The sequence below is a fragment of the Gasterosteus aculeatus genome, chromosome 6 (assembly GCF_964276395.1).
Source record: "Gasterosteus aculeatus chromosome 6, fGasAcu3.hap1.1, whole genome shotgun sequence".
NCBI lineage: Eukaryota > Metazoa > Chordata > Actinopteri > Perciformes > Gasterosteidae > Gasterosteus > Gasterosteus aculeatus.
In genome coordinates this window covers 13,038,091-13,065,150 of record NC_135693.1, presented here as the reverse complement: position 1 = coordinate 13,065,150, position 27,060 = coordinate 13,038,091, and the positions used below count along the sequence as shown (strand labels likewise).

The following is a 27,060-nucleotide window of genomic DNA, read 5'->3' as shown; positions in this document are numbered from 1 at the left end:
TACTATAAGCTATTGTCAGTCAGTGATGTACTGTGAAACTGTGACTGGTAAGCACATACATGCCTAACCGGGCCTCGTTGTCTGTCATTGACGGTCTGTTTTCACCGATGACCTTATTTATAACGTATTTACTACCCTTACACGCCCCTAGGGGTTTTCACTGAACCACGATTCCCAGGCTTTGAGAAAAGCCGGCAGTGTGTCCTTGTGCCTTACTCATGTCGGTTCTAAGTTTGCACCACCCAGCCTCTCACCCCCCCCTTTTTTTTAAAACTTGTAACCAGCTGCACATCAAAAGGAATATGATTTATTAGGGGTGCAACTCCCCTAGACGTTGAAAAACCATCGACTTGTTTATCCAATTTAACATTCTTGGCCACATCCATATATTTTCTGTTTGCCCTTTCATGTGGTTATGCAGTGATACACCCACTGGCTGCCGGGGTCATAGTCCACCTACGGGAAAGTAGGTCGGCTGCTAATGTCACTCTTGAAGGATCTTGGTCCGGGCCGTGGCAGTGACATGGCTCAGTTCTGTAACCATTTCTTGGAGGCATTACATAATTGATGTATTTCCACGGTGCTGCGGTTTAGTTGATGGCACGCGGCGTCGCTGACTTTTTTTCCCCTTGAAGCTGCCCATCTTTTAGCCCTCAGAATCCCTCGACGCCCCTTTTTCCTGCCTTTCACTGTATCTCCCAAATGGAAAACATGTGGCAGGAGTTGTCATTTGTTAACGTATGGTAGCGAGAGTGAAACAGGCCAGGGGACGGCTCATCAGGAACATTCATTCAGGATGATGAATGTAGCCAAATACACATTTGTCCGTAAAACTTGCCGAGTGGATCAGCATCATTAGGCATGAGGAATAGGTTGAGCCCGCTGAGAAGTGAATGCAGCAAACAGATGTTGCAGATTTTCACCGGCATCTTTCATCCAGAGCACCGTCATTAATAAAGTTGAAGGTGATCCTCGTGTTTTCATCTAATAAGACCAAATAAAGTATGTTGGGACGTTGAGGAAATTGCTGAATAAACGGAATATCGCCATGGCTTCTTAAACAAGTACCCGAGGTGCTCTGTCTGGTTTTCGAAGTAAACCGTGGCTGTGCATGACGCTGTAGTTAAGATGCTGAATCAAATTTGTATTACTCAGTAAATGCCGATGAAGTCCTCAAAAGAGTTTCAGGAGGAAAAGAGATTATTATGACATGTAAAAATATTTTTTTTGTTTTTTTTGTTGTGGGGGGTAAAAATTGTGCATATAGTTTGAATGCATGTCAACACGTTCCAATTCCAGACTTTACTGGTTTTGTAAATTTGCAATTGTGCCCAGTGTTGTTCGATAGTGTGTCAATCTGTAGCTGGGGTGTGTGTTTGCTGTGAGACGCTGAACGGTTGCAGCTGTTGCCATGGGCATGTCAGGTGACTCAGCCCCATGTTCAAGCAGCTTGGCCCTGCTGTAGTGGGCCTCCATCTTTGTCAGCCTTGTCTCATCTTGTAAACAAGTCCAGTCAGAGGAGCTTTACCATGAATAATACCTCAGGTCTTGAGAATCCCAACACCTATAAATCTTAATAGAGATTCCCAGATTCCATTGGGCGGCCGCATCTCTTTCCAAACCTGCCCAGCTCTACTCCACCTCCCATGCGCAGTCTCCAATTTTCTCCCCCAAAAGTAAGCCCGCAGTGTCCTGAATTTGCCCGTGCCGTAATTTACCTACGAACAGTGGTACATGCATAAAGCTCATACAAATCAATAAACCATGTCAAGAGTGCTTTGCCTCCTGCGGTCTGCTAAATGCAATTCATCACACCGGGAATCAGGGGAAGGGATTGGGCTAACAAATGGAGTCTGATCATTTGCGTTGGAGCTGCTGTCAAACACTTGAAGAGTGCATTTTTCATTTTGCGTACAGTAAATTGCACTTGGTTATGTGTTTGTTTCAAAGGGACTAGAGCCCCTGTTTGTTGCATATAGTATGAAAACCTTTTTTTTAAAGAACCTGCTATATGGTGTTGTATTGCAATTCCCAAATCAAATCATATAATAGATGTTTATAAAAATATAATTAAATATTTTTTGGTATATTGAGATATGGAAACCGTTTGATGTATTAGCTTTGACTATGAACATGTTCCTGGTAGAGTCACAACAGAAAAATTAAGTAAGTCTCACCTTTTAAAGAATTCTCTCTGAGTAGTCGCTCACCCTCAAGCTTGAGCTCCATCCGTCAGCCTGATATGAATTACATGCATTTCTCATGCTTGCCTACTGAATTACATTAACCGGCTTTGAAGTGAAGGAAAATATACTTATAAATCAACCAATCTCATGTATATCAAGTATCCAATTCAGCAGCGAGGTCATCAAGAATGCTGTGAATCATCTACGTGAGACTGGGCGTGCACGGGTATGATGAGCACAGATATTGACACGTTGACAGACATCTTGCTTTGATATGTCCATCTGTGCCTTTGGGCTTTTGGGCAGTCGACATGATGCCCACCGATTCCCCAAATTGAACCTGCTTTAGATTCATCGTTCTTAAATTGGGAATATGTCCCATTTGAAGTGCAATTACAGTGCATGCTGAGGAGGTGGATTTTGTGAATCCTCTCTTTCAATACTCCACCCCAATTTAGTTTTCAGTATGTAGACGAAGAAGCCGGGCTTAATGGATAACTAACAGATCGCTATCTTAAAAGGCCAAGGTTGACTCAGGGTTGTTAGTGGGCTAGGTTCTCTTTCATGTGGCGCGCACAACAGGCACTTTTGAAAATGTTTTTGCTACTTCAATGCATTTTTAAAAACACAGTCAGTCATTTACTAAACTTAATGAATAGCCGAGTGCCTCAAACGTATTGGCGTTACTCAATGTTCTGCACACGCGCGTCATGCTTTCATCTGATCCCAATCATTATGGTTTAAACTGCATCGGGACCACCAAATTAAAATGTTCAACATTCATATCATTAAAAGGTCCATTGTTTTGTTTGAATTTGTTGTAGTTGTTCCGGGAAACCCCTCTCAACAGTTTCGCCGTGTAATCCAATTTGATGTTGGGCCCATAGAGCAATGCGGCTGAAGTCTTTGCTCCCTAACTATTCCCCTTGCTTGGTTCAAAGATAAATTAGCAGCTTCTAAATAATGCAGTGAACCTTAATTCTCTTTGATTAGTGGCAAGTTAGATGATAGCGACCCATTGAAATTGATCATCAGCATAAATAATGACGGAATGAACTGATAAAATGCAAAGTCGCCGCCCATCATAAATCAAATGAAAACCACTTGGTGTTGAAGTCATTTGAATTAGAAGTCCATGCTCCTATTAATTATGTTCCCTTGCAAAGGCGACAGTGTTATAAATCAGTTGTGAAAGGTACTCCAGCCAGCTGGCCTGCCCAGCAAGGCCTGCTGCCTGCAAATGGCTCTGTATACCCCCTTAATTGTTTCTTAAACAAGCCACCTCCAGAGGCTCAGGCTGATGGACAGAGTCTACCAACAGAATGGAACATATGCGAGAAGGACGTCTGATTCCACAACAATAATAGATGGTATTGGTTTTGTAAGATTAGAATTCAAAGTCATTTCAGGGATAATATTACATATTTTTCTCACAGTTTGAATTCAATTAAATGGTTTAGCCAAAGTTTAAAAATTGTACTTTCCTCACATTCTGTCTTCTTTCTTGTAGAAACGCTGCATATTCAACAGCATTTCTTCAACAAAGTAGTTCACATTCAAACAACAACTTGTGATGCAGCCCATAAACGTCTGTGTTGAGATTTGTAACGTAATGGATCTCTGCTACAAAAGGATCAGATTACAAAGTGTTTCTTTGATAGTTTGCTTTGTTGGGTGTATTTCTGCCCACTCTGGACGGGTGGAGTTGGGAAGCAGAGTAAATAATAGCATTATTTAGTCTGAAGCAACCCTCACCCTGGGTGCAATGGTCTGTAACGCCCTCGCCTCTATGAATAATCCTCTCTTAGCGTGTTGGTTGTCTGAAATAGGCTTGTAGTCTCCATCATCTAATTTTCCCTGGATTTTACTCTCACTCTCTTTAACGTCACCAGTGAATCAGTTCCTTCCATTTAGACATCGGACGACTCTGGACTGCACCAACAATCTATCACATGCCTGGGACAAAATTGCGCTCTTTTTAAATGAGGCCTTCCTTGTCAATCCATTAGCCATCTCTTTGTCTGTCCCCCTTTTCATCTCTCTTAGCTCTCTACTTTGTCCTTTGTGTGTACGTGCGCACGCGTGTAGGAAATTCCCCAAGAAACCATTTAGGCAGTAGAAATGGAGGGGGCCCCGGCCTCAGGTGTCCATGTCTGGGTGATAAATCACAGCAAACATATATTAGACCTTCTTCATTTGAGAGGGACCTGTGTTGAGCAGCATCTTTTCCTTCTCTCCGAAAAAAGAGATCCAGTGACAACAAAAAAAAGTGTATGTGTGTGTGTGTGTGTGTGTGTGTATATATATATATATATATATATATATATATATATATATATATATGACTGGGTTTTCTGCACGTAAAGGCCGGCCTGTCCCTGAGAAATTGATTTATTGGATTCCCTGACATTTTAGTTGTGGTCGTTATGTTATATTTATGGGGGAATTGCTGGAGCCTCTCATTATGCTCTCCTAATTTATTTTACATACTTTTATGGCCGCTTGTGCTCAGCAGGCCTTCACAGCAGCTGTTATTGAAAAGAGAAAAAGGCAAGTACATATCGATCAAGATTTACATGTTTATTACCAGGGTTATGATTTATTTTACCGTGTTTTCTTGTTTGGGCTGACTGCGTTTCAGTCATACTTTCATAGCCCCTATATATTACTACATATATTCACGTTGCGTATTTATTGATGTATTATGTAAGTATAAATGGAAATTTACTTAGAACTGATTGATATATGTGCTGATATTTTTGTTTTAAAGCCGCTACCCATGATCCAAATGTCACCTCAACATGGTGTAAACACAATATACTGTCCTGCTAGACAACACCGCCTGTACCCGAGATTTTTCTTGTTTGTAATGCTTTCAAGCATCATATATTTGGGTATATTATAATGGGTGGAGAAACAACAGTTTATGCTTAGGGATTTTCTAATTATATTTAAACAACATTTTGGATTTACTCCTTAGATTTGTAATGATCAACAGATTGATTGAGTGTCTTTGACGGTTTGCATTATGCTAATGTTTGAAGGACAAAATAGTCTAAAAGCAGTCCATCTCCTTTCAGAACGACACTCTCAAATACTTGGTTCAGGTTGTTCAAGTTCCGTGGCCTCGGATGTGATTGAGTAATAAAAACAATTAAATGAAATGACTTAAACTTTTGATGCATTATATAGCGTCCTATGATCGTTCCTCAGCATAAAGGATGTGTAATTAACAGCTGAGATGAAACGGTTATGAGCTGCTTCTTATTAAATTAAAGTCTAAAAAAAAGGATCTTTCAGTGAAGCCCAAGAACTTGATATATGCGTGTGCAGCTCTGAGCATCACCTACCATGAAATTTAGTGTTTCCAGGATATTTAACATTAAGACGTAGTTAAAATTAATTCTACGTGCAATTTCTCAAAAAGAAAGCTGACAACTAATGCCAATAAATCGTGCTCGGCCTCAGATGAGGGGGGGGGGGGTCATAAATCCGTTGCACAGTGCCGCCCCTCAATGTGGTCTCAGGTCGAATGGGGGTGCGAAGCCCGGTGCAGGATTGAGGAAGATGGATTTGTCGACTGGGAAAGGAGAAAGGGTGATTTGAAACCCCGGACACTGATTGGTAGAGATGAGGCCGCGGTGTCCTTGTGGTGACATTCAGCCCCCCGATATTTGTTTGGCTTTAAATAATAGCCTGGACGGGGCCCGGGAGTGATGGCCACCGGGTCGGCTGACATTGCAGCCCCCGTGCCAAGGTGAGCGACTTCAGGACACTTCTCTCCGTCCCCCCCCCCCCCTCATCTCTCCGCGTCTCCGTCTTTTCTGTCTCTGGCCTGTCAATACGCATCCACGTGTCTGATGGGTCCTTCTGAGGAGCTTGCAGCTGACATGCTGGTGTCTTTATTTCCACCAGCAATCCTTTTAGAGTTGGCCTCGGTGATCAGTCATGCCGCTGACAAGCAACTGGAGGCTTCAGCACCTCAGAAACCCACCACGCGCTCCTCCTCGCGGACTGGATGTCGTTACAGGAGCGCAGAGTTGCTTCGGAATTCAGGTTGACTCCATTTCTCAGACGTCGCAGGATTTATCTCGGGCTTCCCTGAGGTTTGGTAGAAATGAATGCACAGCAACTGGATATTGTTAAACAAGTGTATGTCCTTAAAGGTTAGATTTCTCTGGTCGCTATTGTTCTGTTATTGTCGACCCTGGAAACAACAGCTTGGTAAACACATCTTGTGGTTGTTATGGTGAAGTCACTTTACTCAGCCACCAAGATATACTACTGCATATTTAAAATGGGGGTGGCGGGAAATAGTGTCAAGTTGAAATGAAGAACATGCCAACGGGGCGATAACAAAACGAGTGCAACATGGGGGGGGATTGGTCTCGGACTAAAGAAATCTTTCACTATCTATCACTGAAATGAACAAATTATATTAATTATATTGATACACACTGGGTGGCTGTTAAAAAAAACACCTCAGAAGCGCTCAACGGAAAAGGCTGCACGCTGACAAAAATTCACTTGCCAAGTGAATCAAACCTTAAACTTCTTTTCCATGAAGAAAAAACCCCTTCAGTGCCGTTCTTTACTTTTCTTTCAGTGAGGAAATACTTTCCAGTACTGATAGGACTGGCGCTATATTGTGCAATGTACGCTAACCTTCTGGAGCTGCAAGGTGTAAGGCTTACAAAGATGTGAGGTTGTATCTATGTCCTTTAGTCCTCGGAAACATTGGTGTGTTATTAGTTTTCCAGCAGTTTCTAGCCGATGACGATCAGTCGATTATGCTCCAGTGAGCGAGGGCCGGTCTCGGGTCATGGCCGATGATTACTGACTGTAAGTAAGCCATTTACAGTGTTGCTGGTGCCTCTAAGGGAAATGACTAACTCTGCACACAAACATGCTCTTTTTACACCTTTGGTCCTCTGTAATTAGGTTGACTCTTGCGACACTGAAAGTTACCATGGAGTTTGGATTCAGACGCCGAGCCGTACATGACAAATGTGTCAGAAAACATCTAGTCAGACAACAGCGTGTTATATACTTCAGAAGGTTAGTATTTATTAAGTGGAGAGGACAATTTACAGGCACAACAGGCCTTCAGATGAATAAGAACAGCAATGTCATAACCGGTTTTCATAGAGTCTGACCCGATATTGACTTACAACAGTATCACGGCGGACTTTGTCTCCTTCCGTTTCCTTCAGCAGTTTGAAAAACAACCGTGTCGGAGCTCAGGTATTGTGTTGCTTTGGGTGAATCTGCCACACAGTACTTAATCCCCGACGCACACACTCTGTCATAGTGAAATAAATCACGTTTTTACCAGCAGGTGAGTAGCGACAATCTTCCTGTACGTTAATTAACTAGGCAACTAGCCAGTCGCTTTGCGCAATCCACATTCCCTGAAATAAAAAGTATTGAAAAAAGTAGTGACAAAGGTCAGTAAAGGTTCAGTCGAGACCTTTGTGTTTTTGTATACAACATCATGCTGCACGTGTGCAAACTCTGCTAAAAGAATGTACCCATTTTAACTACATCCCACAATCTTTTTCCCATTACCACTTGTCTTCGTTGAGCACTCACCTCTCATAACAGGCTCATAATCCTCCACATGCACACAAATAGGTTACGTCCCATAAGTCGCATTGACTAGGGTCAGTCTGCCAGAAGAGTCCCTTAATCCTCCTCAATGGGAGCATTGCTACTTCCCTCTTCCCTTTATTTCTTTTCTCCCTCTGAACTTCCCCAGTTGCCTGTGCTAGCCATTTCCTTTTGCTTGTCCCTCCTCCTTTTCTAAGCTGAATTTCGGCTGCTTTTTCCACTAAGCACATTTGGGGCTTTAATTTCCCCAATCACATGCATGGCTCCCAGGTGTGTACGCTCGGGACCGGGGGGGCCACTCTGAGTAACAGCCGTCCTCACCCAGGAATAACAAACTTTTGCGGGCGCCGTCAACAAGAGGTATGAGGCTACCCCCCCACCTCACCGTGCTCAGGCAGCTGTGACAGGCCGGCCAATCAGAGGGCTGCAGGTTTAAATCTGCCAAATTTTTAGGCAAAACATGAGGCTCCTCAGTGTTCAAACAGACACTGCCCTGCTGCTTGACTGGCTGCCTGTTCCACCGCCGACAGAGACAACAGTGAAGTGCTTAGTGCATATAATTGCAAGTAATTGGCAAATAGTAGGCTCTGACCAAACCAAAATGGTTTCATTATGTCTAATTAACACCTAGTTGATGATGCTTAATTACTAGTGTTTGATAATGGAAGAGCAAAGTTGTCAGTCTGGAGACAAGCAGGAGCCATCTGGATCATTGATAACCATATGCTGGTGGCTGGCTTTCCTGGGGACCAGAGCCGTCGGGGGGCCACCGACAGTGGCAGGTGTCTGCCTCGCATTACGCTCGGCGTCTGCAAACAAACAAAGCTCAAATAAACATGTCAATGTAGAAAAAATACAACAACAACTTGTGCACAAAAAAGGCACGCGCAGTGGAGCGCGTGGCTCCACTCTCACAAGCACGTAATTAAGTTTAGAATCTATTTAGGCTGATAGCACGCTCTAACACATTTGCAAAACAGACATATTATTGAAGGCGAATGTTTGCTTTAAATGTCGCGTAAAAGGACGGGATGGAACTTTTCAGTCTAAAACATAAGGAAAGCCTTCGATAGATAGAGTTCCTAACAGCTTTTGGAAATGACTCCAAAAAAGAGTGCTCAATGCTCTAAGCAACAAAAAATGTAAAACAGCACAAAAAATGCGCAGTCTGTCCCTGTTAATTAACAGTACACACAATGTGAAATTAGCTATGACACACTTGGAAAAGAGAAAGATAAATTGTCCCTTGTAGGGAAAGAATAAAGGCAGGACTCTCCATACGTGGCATTTGTCATGTTTAATTGTGGGATCAATTAGGATTTGGGGGATAATGATGATTTATCAGTGTTTGTGTATAATTTGATATTCATTAAGTCAGCCAAACACACGCTGGTATCGGCTTGTTAATTGTGTTTCCTTTCTGGTGGCTTTTGAATGCAATTGGCTTAAAGTTTACAAACTCACTCGGCTGAGGGATTTTGTTGCGTTGCAGCCGAGCTCCATTGTGCTGCTATAGCAAATGTGTCAGATCTTATTTTTGTGTCTTCAATATTCTTTATGAACTGCTGCTGATATTGCGCAGTTTTTTGCCCCAAACTCATTTTAATTTAGTTTGGGGTGAATAACCTGTATCTCATAGATGTTTTGTCCTTTTTTCGCCATGCTTGCAGTCGTCAGTCTAAGGCTGCTCAATAAATTACACTGCATGAATTATTATTTCCATGTGTGCCAATGTGGTGCTTTTATAAGGACAGAAAATTGGTGCACCTTCCTTATGACATTCAAACAGCTCGTTTATTGTGGTGTAGAATAATATACAGTTCATCAGACAGAATATTCATGACAAAAAGCCACCGACTGTGATCTTAATCATACTTTTGGGGCTCCAACAGCCGTATCCACTATCTACTCATGGTATCATCTTTTTCAACTGGAAGTATTGGTCAAATGAAGAACCCTCGCTTTGCATAATGCAGACAATTCAACTTGCGTAATATGTAATGTGTGCTCTTTCAGCGCACCAGACAGCAGTGATGGGTGAGCACTTTGTTTTCATGCCCTCCCCCCTTCCCCCCCTTTATCTACTTCAAGCCTAAGATGTAGGCCAAGTGGAAGAGCGCCAAATGATTCAACATAGGACAAGATTTCCATTCAACCATTTCCCTCCTTATTCATTTTCTTAGATTACCATCAAATTTGTGTCACCAGCAAGGCAGCGTTATTGACTCACAGCGACGCTCTTCCTTTGCTTTCGTTGTTATTAGCTGACATGCTGACATTTTCATATGTGTCTTTGCTAATGCCTGCAAATTGCGCTGACCGAAAAACGTGAGAATTGAACAGATAATTTTAATAAGATTCAACCGCAGATGGGGGGGACTTACACATATAGAATACCAATTGTAACCTGTTTTCCGAGGCGAGTAAGGGAGAAAACTCTAATGGATTTTGACAACATTGTATTAGGCACAACAACTACGCATAATGTACCGAAAAATTGGACGTGAAATTGGAAACATAGCTGAGAACAAAGTAAATTTACATGGTTTGGTAGGTTTGGTGATGTCTGATATCATACTCTCTCATGCAAGCTCGATCTGGAGGGAGAAGGCAGGAGCTGCAAAGGGGGGCTTAACAATGGATATCAGTGGAGAGTGCTTTTAAAGTTAAGGCTGATGGATGGCTTGTCAAAAAAATAATTGCACTGGTATGGAAGTGGGCTCGCGCGAGCTCGCCGAGGAGGGGTTGGGTGAGTATGGGGGGTGTCAGAGCAGTGGAGGAGGGAGGCGCGATCAGCAGAGAGCATGATGGGAAGTGACAGTGGTCTGTCAAGAGGCAGTGGCTGCCCAGAGAAGTGTGAAGCCAGAGCTATGAGGTGGCAGGAGAGAGCAGGCTGTCAGAGCAAGAAAGTGGCTTTAATACGGCGAAAAGCAAAGGAATCCGCCTGTCAGGCCTGCTCAGCCGAGCCAAGGGCGCGGCAACAACCGGGGAAAGGAGAGGAGATGGGGAACGGATTCGGATGCAGGAGAAAAACAAAGGTAGAGAGAAGGAGGGACTGAGAGAGGAGGGAGCCGGAGAAACCGGGGTACCGGTAGCGAGAGCCGCGTGGCAGCAGGAGAAGCACGATGGGAAATTGTGTGGGACAGAGAAATAGGCCCAGCCGTCAATTAGAAGCTCCGGAGAGAGGCTTCGGCGAGGTGATAAAACTCATCAGCTCTCCTACTCACTCTCCAGGTGGCAGTGGACTAGCTCTGCACTGCCGTTAGCAGTCTGCAGAGCTACTTCTGTGTATATAACTACAGTCTGTGTGACTTTACAGCACATGCCCTGTCCTCAACTATTTCTACATCCACCTTTTGGATTGCTCTACATCCATCAACTTCATATGCAAACGGAGAGTCATACAAACTCAAAGGCAACGGGAACAGAGATGGAGGCAGGCTGATAATTACTGCCGAGGGGCATCCCTTTACATTGACATGAAGTGGTGTAATATTTTTAATAAGGCTTGTCTGTTCGCTCTCGACCTTGAGGGAAAGGCTCTTTATTTCTCTGACAGGGGAAGCTAAGAGGCCTTTGTGTTGATTACTGACGTAAATGTTTTCTCAGTGGCTTTTTACTCAGGAGCTACTGTGATAGGGCTTCATGTATGCAGAGACGCTGCATGATTCAGGCAGCGTGTCAATGTTCAATTACGACAACAGTGTCCCTTTACTAACATTGTTTTGGTGGTACATTAGATAGATGGATGTATACTTTATTCATCCCCAGGGGGAGCAGCAGGTAAGGATACATAATAAGCGTATGGTATACAATAAGTATTCTTTATAGGATTAAAAATGGACCATATACAATACAATAAAATAACAGAAGAACATTGAATTCAATTTAAGAGTTGAATTGAAAAAAAGAAGTGCACAAAATAGTATACAAAGGTATATACAGTGTATGTGAGTATATACGGTATATTAAGTGAAATAGAAGTATGTACAGTAGAGTGTAATAGGTATTAAATTAACACAATAGCGCAATGGTTATTGATATTGGTTCAATTAAACAAGGATTTAACCAGAGTTGATTTGTAAAGTAGGCAGGAATATGTTCCTGTATCTGTCCTTGTGACAGCGGAGCTGGATCAGCCTGTTGGAGAAGATGCTCTGTTGTCCCTGCAGTAGGTGGTGAAGAGGGGCACCCGGGTTGTCCAATATGGACAATAGTTATTTCAGTGTCCTCCTCTCCACCACCTGTTCCGGATGCTCCTGTTTGCAGCCAAAGACGGAGCCGGCCGTCTTCACCAGCTTCTTCAGTCTATGTGGGTGTCATCAGCTCCAGATCCAATGATTTGTAAATGCACAACTGGCAACAAAACAGCAGACACATAACCTGCAGTTGAGGCCACGTAGTAAAATCAGCTCTACGTTGCAGTACATACAGCTGCAGTATGTGCGGTACAGCAGGAGCAGGAGCCGTGATCTGTGTCTTCATATCCACAAGCAATTAGTCTTGCTATAATTTATTTCTCATTTAGGGCACATAAGTTCTCTGTAGCTTCTTTGAACATCAAATTACACTCATTTTCTCCAAATATAAACCATGATATTTAAAGGGCCACTAACCACTGACGTAATAAAAATAATAGTTATTTTGAGAACTTATCATTACAGATCATGATAAAATGATACGTTCACTTGTGAACTTTATACTCTGTCAGGCCCGTACAGCATGCAGAAGTAGCATTTAATCGAGAGATTTATAGATTGTAATGAGGACATTTGTGGCTCGTTCTTGTGCTTAATAGTTTGAAGTTATTACCAGGGGCATGTGACATTTATGCCATGTTTGACTCTTGCAGTGACTGCACAAGCTTTGGCTCCACAGCTTCCAAAGAGTGTTTCACCGCAGATGTTTGTCCCACAAACTTCTATTAGCTACATTCCCATGAATTAACCCAATTTCTTCAAAATAGCTTTGTTCATATACAACTGGTGGCTGGCAATCTTAATGAAGTGGCCATTTGTGGCTCCGCCGCTCAGAGCATTTCCCCGTACGGAGTTGAGCGATTGCTTGACACTTGTTATCGTTTCAAATACCCATCTTCAATTATCCATTATGCCTAATATTTTCGGATATTTGCTTATTCGCTGCAGAAAGTGAGACAAGAAGTTTACCACACGTCTGTTCTAAATGTGACGTTAGCGCTGGTTAGCTTGGAACAAGGACTTGAAACAAGTAACTTGGTCCAAAGGTGGAAATATCTGCCTTAGAGCACCTCAAGCGCTCAGTGATGAAGATTTTATAGCTCATCTGTTTAATCCGTGCAAGTGATTGTGAACATGACAAGGTGCCACGCCGGATTACTTCAAGAACTGGCGACTTTCTGCAGTCTCCACTGGTTGCCTGGCAACCTCACAGCGATGTCAGGACCTTAGATGAGAGTTTTCATTTTGTGTTATGACATTAATGTTCATTTTTCTAATCCTTACATTTCAAACTTACCGTATGACAGATATTTCCAAAGTCACAAAATAACTGCAACACTATTTATTGTGTTTTGAAAATTCTAATACGTGAAGGAAGAGCTTACAGGTGTCTTTTACTAGGTTTATTCAGAACATACTTACAAATGACAAAAAAAAAAAAGTTCACTTGATGACTGTTGCCCATTGAGGGTTTGGACGTCGAAGAAAAGCAAGTCATCTCATTTACAAATTCAGAAGGGGTTGCTGTGACTGCACAATTTGGCATTTTCGATGCCTAAAAGAGACGCTATGTCACTGTAGATAAAAAAGAAAAAGAAGATATATAGACTTCAAAATTGATGAAAGACCTCTGGAGGGAAGCAGAGAAAGACAGCTGTACGGATAGAATGGAGGGATGGAAGGAGGGAAAGCCTCATTTAGCGAGCAAAAGACAATTTGGCCTGTCCATACAACAGAAGGAGAGTCCAGAGCCATTGATCTCGTGCAGCCAACGACAGGCCAGAACGCAGCAATAATCATGACAAATGAGCGGAGCCTCGACCAGATGAGAAACTGCCAATAATTACACAGACCCCCAAAAAAGATATTAGCAAGGTCACAGTAGAGAGCAGTGGAAGTCCAATACCTCTCAATACTCCGGATGGAAATGTTCTGTGAAAAGAGACAAAAGGGGAGACTGATACCATTGTATCGGACAATGACGTAATAGAAACTTATAGTGTCTGCTGCCTTTTATGAACACATTGCTTCATATGGTCTCACACAGTCTCTCAATTGGTTTTCAATAATGCAGTCAGTCTCGCCCTGGTGTCACAATGAGGTTGTGATACGTGGATAGAAGCCGTGAATTTCATGTGTGACAAGGTAATTTACTTAAAGTTAATAGTAATCTCTGTAATGTGTTGTTTGATTCCTTAAAACAACGGTAACCCTGGAGAATGAATGAGGCTGATGACATGCTCCCATAAAGACATTCACGCCTGGAGTGTTCCTCTTTGTAGATTAGAGCTAAACAATAATGATTAAAATGCCGCAGCCAATCAATCTAGGCTGGGATAAAGTATGATTGGTAGCGCTGTATCCCCTTTCTGTCCCTCCGGAGGTCTCCCAGCCTCACACAGCTCTAACTAACAGGCATCCCCGCCTCCTCGGATGAAACATTTTCTAATCAGCTTTATCTCCCACATCTGAATTTATCTTATACACGGAAAATGCCAATATATTAACTGGCTTGTATGATACAGAAGGTGACCCTACTGACTTAATGACATAATACATTATCCTTAATGAAGTCAATATCTCCTCTTTTGGCTGTCTGTCTATTGGGCCGATTAATTGCGGTGTCATTAAAGTTAGCTCTCTTTTCATTTGAGCTTGGCAAGTGGCATAAAACTAATGTTCTTAGTTATCAACCACTGAAATAGGATGAAGGGTAGAGGAAATTACAGCGAGGACGAAGGGGGTTCCCAACAGCCCACATTATTGTTATTTTCCCAGTGACACCACGCGGTGGAGAGAACAGATGGTGTTTGTAGTCATCACGATATTTGACTGCTTACTTAATGATGATTTTCCACACGTAAACCTCAAGGACAAATGTTTGCTTGTTATCGCAGATCATTTTATTCCACTTTAAAGTTATTTTGAATCTTTTAAAATCTACTGTACGTCCTCAATCACACAAGCAACAACCAATAATTACTGGTCTGAATTTTCTTTTTCAAACGTTGACACAGATTAAATTTCTCGATTTTTCGAGTGTAAGGTGCAGCGTTTTTTCATGGCTTCCACTGTGATTGACAGGCTGTGACGTGCTTTTTCTAGAAATGAGGCCCCTGTGGCTGCGACGGTGTGTGTTCGAGGCGGCGATCGGGGGCCGGTCGCATGATCTTCCCTAAACTCGGTAGCGACAGAAGAAGCCAGACGAGTCTCTGAGAGTCGCGAGACCCTGCCAATGGCCCCAGGGCCAAAAATGACCCCTGTTTGTGATGCTTGCTGTTACTATAATATGTGCCGCTGTTTGAAATGAAATGTCTTCTTATTAAATTATAGGTCTTAGAAGTTTGACACGGACAAAACAATTGTCCGTGTCAGACATTCATCTCTATCGAGGCCGACGCACAGACACCTGAGCCCCCTCTTTCTACCAATGCCCCCTCTCAGTTTCCCCCCCCCCAGTGCTGAAACAAGCAGACAGGATGGGGGTAATTTACAATGTGTTATCTTTGTCTATAGCCGCGAAATGATATGAAATAAATCAAGGTGGGAGTAATGAAAGGCTGAGGATTCATTCCTGTGAGCACATTTTAAGTGTAGTATCCGTTATGGTGGCAGCGCCTGAAGAGGCTGGAATGAGACGGGCTGAGGGGCCATAAAGCAGCAGCGGGGCCCATGTTAATGCTGTCTGTCTGCGGTTAGTAATTGGGTTGCGCTGATGAGTTGTTTTGAAGACAAAGTGTAAATCCCCCACGCCTGCCGTAAATCTTACATTGTTGGAACAAGGTGCAATCCCAACAAATATTGATCCTGCCTAGGGGCCCGCTGTGTGAGTGTGTGTGTGCGTGTGTGTGAGTGTGTGGGGTGGTCCGGGCTGTGTGTGTGTCTCCAATTACTATAGTCAAACCAGTACACCCAGGTAGGCTTGTTCTACGGTACAACTGTCATTACCTTAGATTTGGCCCCTGTTGTCAAACCGCTGAGTTTGTTTTGGAGCGATATTGTTGCCGGTTCACCAGCTGTGCCGTTGTTCCCCGAGTCGGTTGTTGGGAGCGTTTGACTTTGGGCGTTCTGGCTGAAAAGTAACTGCAGGTGACTCAATGAACTGTAAAGGATTTTGTTAATGTGTTATTCTGGAATATTGCTGGGTGAATATTTTGCCTTTGGCATTTTCCTTCTTTTCTACAGTCTGATGGTAAAATCAGATACAACATGTAACAAAACAAAATGTGTACTTACTCAAACTATTTACTGTGTATGAGGTTTTAGAATTTCATTGAACTTTCCTTAAACTGGGTGGTGGATGTGTGTGCTTGTGTGTAGGTGTGTGTGTGTGTGTGTTTGTGCGCATATGCGTGGTTCATCCTATTTGGCCTGACGGGTCACTGTTGGGTACAGCTCACCCCTACTGATACAGGGTGTCGCACAGTGAAATCCACTGCATGATTGTGCTAATCTCATCTGAAAGAAGGAGCTGTGAAACTGTGAACCAGTTAAAGTAATGCAAAGATTTACACATGTGTACCCATGTTACTTCAACTTGTGTTGACTGTGGCACAGCTGGATGTAACAGTTCAATTCAAAGTGCTCAACTCAAAGACAGAATACAAATATAAATGAATGCCAGCAGGAATGGAAAGAGTGATATGCTGAGTAGAGGTGATGTGTTGATACTTTTTTACTTTTATAGTGAACATTTGTGGCTCACAGAAAGGTTATGTCATTAAGAATCAGCTTATACAACCTTAACTAACCTCACCTGTTAGTCTGTGAATAGTTATGGATACAAACTTTGAAATTCGAAATTATATTTGAACTTCATTTGAACTGCATAGATTTGGTGGTCAATGGTCAAGGTCATTACGACCTCACGTTGTTCCATTCTCATTAAAGCACAGAACGCCCTGAGGGAATCTCTTAAATTTGTCACAAACATCCACCTTAGGCTCAAGGGCGAGCTGATGGGAATTTGGTCACAAGTACCTGTGGCTTCTCAAATCACACGTCTAACACAAGAGTGGGGACGTTGCTGACCTGGATGCATGAAGTTGTAAAATATGGCAAGAGACATGAAAATCCAGCTTCTAATACATTAATGAAAGATTTGAAAAAAAATCAAGAACCTGGTGAGAATATTCTATATCTTTTGGAATCTGTTGCATAAATTGATTATTATCAGGATATCGCTATATATAGCATGATATAAATCATTTTACAAGTACAGTACTTTTTGATTAACTAAATAAGGATTTTAGCTGATATAATATGATTGAGTGAGTACATACCAGAAAATGTAAAATTATCTACAAAAAAGTTGTAAAATCTTAAATGAGTAAAAACAAACCGTACAGATCTGTAAATTGTCTTTTTTTTGTGGAGGAATATGTTAATTTATGACTGATAATTGCAGGTACACTTAACATCAATTGTTTCTCCTCCTTCTAAACAGCAGGTTTTAGAAAGTTTCAGGGAGCAGAAATACATTGTTTGCAGCGGCAGCCGCCGTGTTGTTGCTTGTTGCTGTGTGGATAACTCATAGCCCCGGCTCCTGTATGTCCATCTGTAAAAAGGGGGAAAACTCAGGCCTGGTCTGATGGCACAAGATAAACCAGCACCAAGGAAAGCTCCATTAATAATTCTCTTATTTGGGAACGGGGCCCGGTGCTTACAGAATTCAGGGCAGTCCATCTCTTACGGCGAGAAGGGGGGTGGTGGAGGAAAAAGGAAAGCGGTATAAGGTCAGCAGGGAGAGACGCACTCTTCCATGCGCCCCTCCTCTCCCCCAGCCCTCCCCTCTTGGAGTGATGGGCCCATGTTTTCCAAGGCAGTGTATTTGTCTGTCAGGAGTCTTGCCTGGCTGCCGTGATTTAGCTGCTGTCAGCTGATGCTGGTGTCCAGAGGACGATAGCGGCTGGCTGGATGGGGGGAAATTTGTTACCTTTAGCTCTGACAGGGAGATAATTGCTGATGGTTAACAGAACGGTATGGAATCCAAAGACTTGGAAGCAGGCAGCAAAGTAATGGGTTACACATCCAATGGGTTCAATCCATATTGCTGCCTACATGCAATCGACAACTCACCATTGGTCTCTCTCTCTCTATAAACAATTAGATTGTTTTCATAATCTTGTTAGCCAAGAATAATAGTCATGTTTAATATGACCTTTCAATAAGCTTCATATTCTGCTTTCCTGTATAATTGGGTTGGATTGGGTTGAAAAAAAATCCCCTGCTTGGCTGAACTGAAAACTGAACTTAAAAAGTCACTTTCCAAATCAATAGAAGGAGGGTGAATCTGTTGGTCTGTCTGTCCGCAAGGCCTTCCCTCCCATCATTACCGTGACAGAGTCCCTATGGTGCTTTGCACTTCTAATTAGGAGAGAACAGCAAATTTCAGGAACGTCCTCCATCCGTTTGGCCCATTTGCTATACCCTCACATGTCCGCCCCAATCTTCCTCTTTCATGTCCAAGATGTCCACAGAGGCGCCTCCCAGGGCCGAGATCAGGACTGCCGTCAGTCAAGCCATCCAAGCTGCCAGCAGCATATCACAGAGGGAGTTAAGTAGGAGGCGGACCTGAGAGTGCAAAGTGTGATAGGTTGACAGGACATGATTGACAGGTTAAACCCCTGGTTAATTGTCTTCTCCGGACATTGTTGTGGAATCTGCTGGGTTGTAATGCTGTGGGTGGAGTTAAGCAGCTTACTCGGGATGGGCTAGCTGCATTTAACGTAGTTAGTTTACGGTCCATAATTGGTTTAGAAAATCTGTATCTACAAATCGATAAAAAAAATATTATTTACAGCCATCTAGAAAATTAACTAATAAAGGAAGTTAAGTTTTCTATGTGGATTATTTTGTGATATAACTAAGAAAGAAGAAAAACCTTGAACGGGCATCATCAGGCACATATCTCCTCTATTTTTGATGGGCAATCTGAATTAACAAGCAGCACTGATAGGACCTTAATGCCCTGTCACTCTCGGGTTGACCTTAACATCATATTTTTATTTTCTCTGTGACAATGACAGTAATAGGAAATATTGATTGGCAGTGCAGTTAAGTTGTCAGCATAGTCATTTAATGTGTCAGGAGAACCAGTTAAATTGTCAAAAAATCACTTGACGACTCTGCTCTTCCTTAACAGCTTTCTATAAAAGCATCTCCCTCGGACAGGAAATGCTCCCGTCCTCACTGAATTACAAGGCTCTTTATTGACTTCTTGTTCTTGTTAGTTGGACGGGCTGCAGATTCTAATGGGCACTGACGCTACTTTCTTTTTTTATTGCAGACATACAAAACAGCCCAGGTTAACAGCAAAATGCAAGAACATAATACAACAATACTAATGGGAATGATGTGAAATGGGTTTAGCTTTGCTAACCACCATAACAACACAGGGAAAGTACCGAATGGAAGCTGTTAGTAAAGGGTTAACATTGGGTACTGTCCATACTAGAATGAATGAATACTGAATGCTAATTCATTTACTCCTAGAGAATTTGTTACATACAATTTATACACTTACAAAATACTGCAACTTATTTTGGATGTGTTTTTCAAAAGTACCCTATGGTATACATTTAGATGTGTGATCTATGGGAGCTTTGAAGAAAATCCCTTTCTCCGATGTTATCTGTGCTGATGTAAGGCTTGTAAACATTTCCCATCAGTTGGATCTGTCTTGTTGGTGTTTCCTGGGCAGCCTGTCAATTAGCTGTCTCCTTAATCTCCTGCCCCAAACACGGGAGGAGGAATGATGAAATAAATCATCTGATGGTAAAATGATCATCGAGCAAACGTTGATAGCAATTTGTGAAGGGTTGGAGATTACTTTTGGATTCGGATTTGTTTGGACACTGCGCCTTATGTTACACTCCGTGTCAAACATGTAGGAAGTATGTTTTTCACAGCAGCCGTGATCTACTGATGTGTGTTTATTTTTAAATGATGAATACTTAATGTGAGCTGTAGAACAGACAGTATTTGGAGTACAGCTGCTCCATAAACACATTGTGAGCTCCACAACCCGCATTGGCTTTAATGGTTGTTTTTTAGTTTGAACTCTTTGTAAATGTAATAATAGTACAACTTTTAAATAGCATTGGCATTATAGCGGCACACCAACAGAGTCAACCAACACAGATGCATATGAGTGGCTTTCTGTTTATAGCAGTATCCTACTATGAACACGTGTTTTACTTGTGGCAATGTTGTTCACAAAGGAAAATTATGGAAAAACATTATGGAATTCATAATGTAAGAGCCGTGCTCCATGTACGGTGTTGGCCCAGCACTAATAACATGGCTACCGGGACAGCTGCCTTCATTTCCATTGCAACAATGTTTACTTTTCCAAAGAGACGAAGCAATGTTATTTGGAGATGTTTAGCAGGGACGCCCCGTGATTGAATTAGTCCCTCAGTGCAGAGACAGGCTCCATTAGGCAGTGGACAGCTGGGTTTGGGGACACACCAGTTAGATGGATAAGAGGGGGGAACTACCAATGTAGCCTGCTCTCAGACCCAGAGCAGGGATTTGGGGAATAAAGGTCCATAATAGCTGGTACAAGGTCGGGTAGATGGCCTCTTCGTCCAACCCCTTTTGGTTAAGTAACATTTGGCAGTGCGGAGCAGGGAGCAGTGGAGGGAGAACAGGCGTGCGTATGAAAAAGGAAAACAAAGGTATCCGTTTCAAAATCAGGTTAGAGGCAGCGATTGCATCTCAGGCAAACTCTGCTTAACTGCCTCTGAGAGTTCGGCATATCTGATTCCGGTTCTTTCAGCCATCGACTTGGAAATTGTCTGTGACAGTAACAAGCTGCCTAATCACTTGATTGATGGATGGGAGGGAGGCAGTTGGATTGTTAAATTGACATTTCCATGACAGTGAGATTGTGTTTTTCAAAGTTAATCAGGCCAAACTGAACGGCAGTTCCACCCAACTTCACTGCCGCACTTGTGTTTCTTTCTCCTAATCCCTTCATTATCTGTGACAATGTATACTGCGGCTGTGTTCTCAGCAGGAAGTGGATGAATGTGACAGTTTTCTGTCTCAGTGTTTCATGTGCCTTAAGTCTCTGTGTGTATCTGACTTACCGAGGCCCTTTTTCTCCCAGCCCTCCTTTGCCCCTGGCCTCCATCTCCTGCTCTCCCTCACAGTAATGAAGCCTGCCTTTAAGGAACGGGGTGCGGGCAGCGAGGCATCACAGATTAGGTCAGTGGAACGGCTAGCGGGCTGAGCATGATGGATGAGGGCCAGAATGAGTTTCTGCCGCGGCTGTATTGTGAAATCTTTTCATTGTCACCGACGGGCCTGTGAGGGCCTGATGAATGAGGGAGCAAGTGTCAGGGAACGCCCTTCCACTGCTCCCACTTCTGCTCCTTTAATACCTCCCTAAGCTGCCTGACTGCGTGCCCTCCCATCGCGCCCTTTCCGACCATCCACACGAACCCTGGCACCACTGTATTGCTAACAGTTATCGCTAAAAATAGGCCCGGTCCAATTAAGAGAAAAGCGAGCACTAATGAGAGAGAGAGACAGAGACGGAGACGCTGTTGAACTGTGGACATGGTGGACCGGCGTTAAAGTTCATAACGAAACAAGTCCTCCTCCCGTGCCGATTGGACCTCCTGCTTCCACGGAGCGAGAGGCAGCAAGGGGCCGGTGGTTGTGGTGGTGGTGGGGGGGGGGGTCTTTATGGGAAACGTTTGTGACCAGCGTGACAGCTCTGCTTGATGGATGGGCCGCCTCCATCTGGTTGCAGTGCATGTAATAAATATCCATGCTCGTGTTTGACCTCTCTCACTTACCAGACACATCTTTCACTTTTGGGACATCCATGGGGGACTCACAATTATGCTCTGCACTCTCCACTAGCCGGGGTGCGCGGTCGGGGGGGGCGGTGGGAGGGTGGCGTAGCAGTTCTGTTTATGGGCCGCAGCCCAAGGGCAAAGCGGCCCAAAAAAAAAAATAGATAGCTGTAAACAATGCTTCTGCTGCCGGGAAAATTCAATAACCTCTAACACCTCCTAAGCCCTCATCTCCCTGAGATGGTTGCCTGTGCCCCAGAATGCACTGCAGCGATGCACAAACCGCCCACGTCTTTTGACCAGTGATTTAGCTTGGTGTTGACGCACGGGTCCTAGGATCAAATGCCAGCGCCTGTGCAAAACCTGATAAACGCTCTAATGACGAAAGGGGGGGGAGAAAAAAATCGGACTAATTTTGCCCTGTTGGCGCAGTGTTGAAAATATTTAACCATCTCTCATGACAAGGGTTATTGTTAAGGGCAAACGTGTGTGAGCTGGTTTAGCTCTTACCAATGTTTAGTAAAACTAAATGGAGGAAAAGAACAGCCATTACTATTCCTCTTTAACTGCTCATAAACAGCAGTTGGTGTGTTTGCCTTTAACACTGACCCAGTGCATTAGGCCGGTCAGCTCCTCAGTAATAGAAACAGATAGGCAGCCATTGGATTTTAATAAACCTGTATAATAATGAGGCTGAAAAAGCTGAGTGAATTGTAAAGCAGAAGGCTAATGAAGTGCCTATGAGGGCAGTATGTGAGAAATAACCTATAACCTATTAAGAAACGGCCTAACTGCCTCTGCTTGAGTCCTACCCCCTGATTGAATTAGTGCACTCTTTAATTACTGAGCATCCAAGATGGGAGCACTGAATCTAATTGAACTTCTTCATGCCTGCTGCACCCTGGCCAAACAATTTGTTCTCTGAAAAAAATGAATTAACAGTCTCTACTTTTTTTGCATTGAGTTCTGTAACATTAGGACTTTCTCAGGAATTTCCAGCCTGTAAAGGATGAAATCGCAAAGCATTATTCACAATAACGGGTATGTTATAATCGCAGGGAGAACTTACTTAAAATTCAATCCACTTTGGCATCATTATCATGTATCAACATAATAAATGAGCCCTTCAGAGCATGGTAATTAAAATTTGATAAATCATCAGCAGAAAATTAACTGGATGTCAAAACATTCATTGGAAAGGGTGATGAATGGAGGATGATTGTGGTGATGAATTGTGTTAATCTGCGCAGTATGAAGCCAGCGAAATGGCTAAGCAGCCCAAGATGGATGGGCCATAGAAGCTGCAAGGTCAGGACACACAACTGCAGAACGGGGGGAAGAAAAAATAGTAGAGAATAAAACAGGGAGTAAAGAAAGAAGCCCCCCCCCCCCCCCCCCTCTCTCTCTCTCTCTCTCTCTCTCTCTACTATCTGTCTTGTGACCGCAGTGGTTCTTTGTGTTGGGCTTCAGACGTTGGGATTTTGACAGTGATTCCGACCGTGTGTCTGTTTTCTTTGAAGATACTTTGATCATTTTAACAACAATGATGATGTTGATGATGACAACGTGCAACACTAGTGCCTCACAATTGGCCACACTCTCAAAGGGTTTGTTGTAGCCTTTTGTACGGTCTTAATACAGCAAACTGAAATGCAATAATGCCATTGTAAGATCAATTGTATCTCAGTGTCATAGTTATAACTGCTTCCTAATACATTCATGAACATTATAGCAGCTTTAAAGGTTATTGAGAGACAAGTGCTCTTTGATCAGCATGTTTGACTTTAAATGAAATGGGGGGGGTCTTGTCTCATATCGACATTTATATCCAATGTTAAATGCACTGATTTGTAATTTCTTACTAAAATACTTGTGGTTGTTGTGTACTGTACATAGCGGTTGCTTACAGTTATAGAGTAACAACTGTTTGTATACCGGTAGTTTTTCTTTGATCTACATACAATACAAGCAGTATGTGTATAAGAAGTAAGCTACCAAGTGTGTCCTGAAAATTAGATAAATTCTAATAAAAGGGAAAGAAATAAAGTTGATTTCTGAGTCAGTCAGGGTGAACACTGCCTCCGACTTTCCACTTGGTCCAACCATCTGAAGAAAGAAGATGGAATACATATATATATATATATATATATATATATATATATATATATATATATATATATATATATATCCGCCGAAAGTCCAATGAGGCCATCTGAAGGCAAAAAGTGTCACATACATCAAAGTAAAGAGAAATTTAAAGTTTTTTTGTGGTGTTCTGGCAAGTCTCTCTGTTGATGCCTTTGGCATAGTCACTGATTATAGTTTAGTGGATGGAACCCAGTGATTGTTGCAGCACCACAGCTACAGTAGATTACTATGTCGTACACTATCCGTTCATGATGTTTATCCATTAATTACGTCGAGTAACAATGTTAAATCTTTCCTTTCAATAATGTGAAGGTTTGAACTGGAAATCTGTTTTCTAGAAAGTTTACTTACACACAGATTGCAAATGGCTGAAGGTTAAACATGTATTTATGTACAATTAGGTTGACAATAACATTCCTAAACTTGTTATTTCAGTGACCAGATGAAAGCACCTCTAGGTTAACAATCACAGCTCTGTGCAAATTATCCATTACCCCCCCATAGGTCAGATGCGCAACTACAATAAATGTAATTGCTGTACCTATGGGGCAGTTATGGTGATTTGAATCCTCTGCAACACCCTGATGGAGATGCATAAATCTAGCTTGAGACCGAAATGCTAACTGAGTTTCTCCTAATCAGAATACAACCTCAACCACATTAGTCCTATTTGAGTTATGATGTGTACATGTGCTGCAGGCTACCAGGTTATGACGAGGTGCTGGGAAACCCACATTTGCAAGAAACCATACAAAACTTTCAAGTTTTAGACGGCAATTTATCGCTGCTTTAGCCCCGAGCTAAAACTTTTAGTTAAATACAGGATCAGAACTTTTTAGCTCGTGGTCGTCGTGGTTTTGTTGTGTTTTCACAACAAATGTATACTTAAAAGTCACAGGGGTTGATGATTTTAATTCTACTTTTGAGAAACAGATTTCTTTAATTATTTGTTTAACTGCAGCCAAACAAGCAGTTGGTAAAGCCACTGTACATTGGAAATTGAAATGTATTGGCACAAAATATGTGAGAAACATCAACTGTTTACGTACATGTGTGGATAAATTCATGCAAAAAAAGACAGTTTCTCCAATTTGACATTTTATTGATTAGCGCTACAAAAACTTGATTTTCTTTGACAAAATGTGAGATGTTACCTCTTACCCAAGACTACGATATCAGAGGGTAATTCCATTAGAAGATTGTTGAGCTTTCTTCCCTTGGTTAAAATGGAAGCGCCCTCACTGATGATAATGAGGGCTATTTCTACAAATAACTGTAATTACATGTCACCGCTTCTAGAAATGTGACAAAGCAGACAATGACGCTTTTATTGAATTCATTATGTAGACAGGCACTTCATCCTTTCATTTATCTCCTATTCGTTGTGGCCTCAGGGAACGTGTGTAAACTGACAACTGCGCTTAATGTTGTTCTTCCTCATTTAGGGTTTAGACATAATGTACGATATGTTTTCTTATATCAGTTCTTGTCCATGCACGTGTCTGACCTCGGTGAGTATGTACCTTGGGTAGTGAGTCTCGTACTGTTGCTGAAGTAGCTTCACCACACAGGGATCAAACGTCCCCCTTCACATCCTGTGTCATTTTTAGCTGTGGAGTATTAATCTCATACGGGGCTTCAGACACCTCTTATCTGGATGGCAGCTTGACGTGTAAGGGGATATTTCTTCTTGATTCCAGCAATGAATGCTGCTCACAGGCTATCACTTGGCCCACGCTGCATATGGAAGAGGAGAAATCACACTTTTTTTTCTTCCTGACTTCCATTTTCATTTGTGCTTTCTCAACTCACTCTTTTCTGTCTCTTCTTTTTCCCTCTGCTGAAAATTATCACCAGCCATGTCAGGGAGCCTTGTCGGATGGAGGGGGAGAAATGTGTCACACTGCCTCTTAAGTTTCTGATTGGCTAAATGACACAGAAATCTCATCATACAGCTGTCTCCCTCTCTGACACTACAATTACCCATAATTCCCTCTGTCATTCACTGTCTTAAGGTTAGCATTTTGTATCTCGAACAGAGGGTGGGGACATTTACATTTGGAGGCTGGAATAAAAAAAGGGACCAAAGAAGCGGTTTTGTGTGTTCTGAATTTATCACTATCACTTTGTGTTATTGAGCAAGTGGGATTTTCTACGAACTTAAAAAACCCCAGAATGGAGTGTAAATTTCCTCATAATCTTAATAACTTTGTTAAGGACCAAACACCTTTTTTAAGCTCACGCCGTTAACAAGCATCGGCCACCAAAATAATGTTCCTTGCTGGTACCCTTCAAAAAGCGGGTCCTTCTGTCTCTCTTGACAGAGTGCGCTTAGTGAAAATGGTCCATTATCATACCTCGTTTTACTCCATCATCTCTGATATTCTTATGTGGACTCTGGGTTAAACAGTACGTCTCTCCCATCTTTTTTACCCCATCCCTCGAGTAAAGTGTTCTTCAAAGGTATATATTTCATTGCAAGCTGACAGCCTTGACACCATAATTGACCTGAGAGCTTCCTCCTTCTTTTCTGAAATTCTCCGTTCTAATGTGTGTCAACTAGATAAAATGATTCCCATCTCCACCTTCCTCTTGAATTTCCATTTGCAAAGACGGCTGACTGACTGACGGGCGTAGGCTCCATTATCGTTCTGCGTGAATGTCTGTGATCGGGGGGAGGGGGGGGGAGACGACGCCAACGGTCCCATTGTTTGAAACCGGTGCTCACACTTAAGTCCTGTACATTAGTCAAGCACGTGGAGCTTTTAGGAGGGCTAAATAGCTTGTGATAATATCACGTTTGATTATTTGTGAATGGGTTGAGCCCTGCCTGACAGACCGCCTTGTCTGTCTGGCAACAAGTCATTGTTTCACAGAGGAAAACGTGTTAGGCTTTTATTAAATTTGGTAATGACCTCCTCAGTGCTCATATTAGCACAGGAAGTGTCCAAGAGTGGGAATGTAATGTACTATTAACTTGTGAGATCTGCCTATTCTGCACTTTGCTTTGCTTCTATCATGCGTGCATGAGAATAATAGGATGCATTTTGATTTAATAATTGTATCCCAATATACTGCATGTGCACAGCACAGTGTTTTCATTTCAGT

The 27,060-nt window shown here is 42.5% G+C and overlaps 1 protein-coding gene across 2 annotated transcripts in view; it reads left to right on the top strand.

The window, feature by feature from the left end:
* lrmda (leucine rich melanocyte differentiation associated) overlaps positions 1-27,060 on the top strand; it is a 170,407-nt gene that overhangs the window by 75,430 nt on the left and 67,917 nt on the right. The window contains exon 1 of one of the 2 annotated variants that reach the window (XM_078104476.1): positions 21,133-21,208. The exons of the other annotated variant lie outside the window; for it this stretch is intronic. Within the exon in view, the coding sequence (XP_077960602.1) occupies positions 21,156-21,208 (53 nt within the window). The 5' untranslated portion in view covers positions 21,133-21,155. Of the gene's footprint in view, positions 1-21,132; positions 21,209-27,060 lie in introns of those variants that run through there. 2 annotated transcript variants of the gene reach the window in all.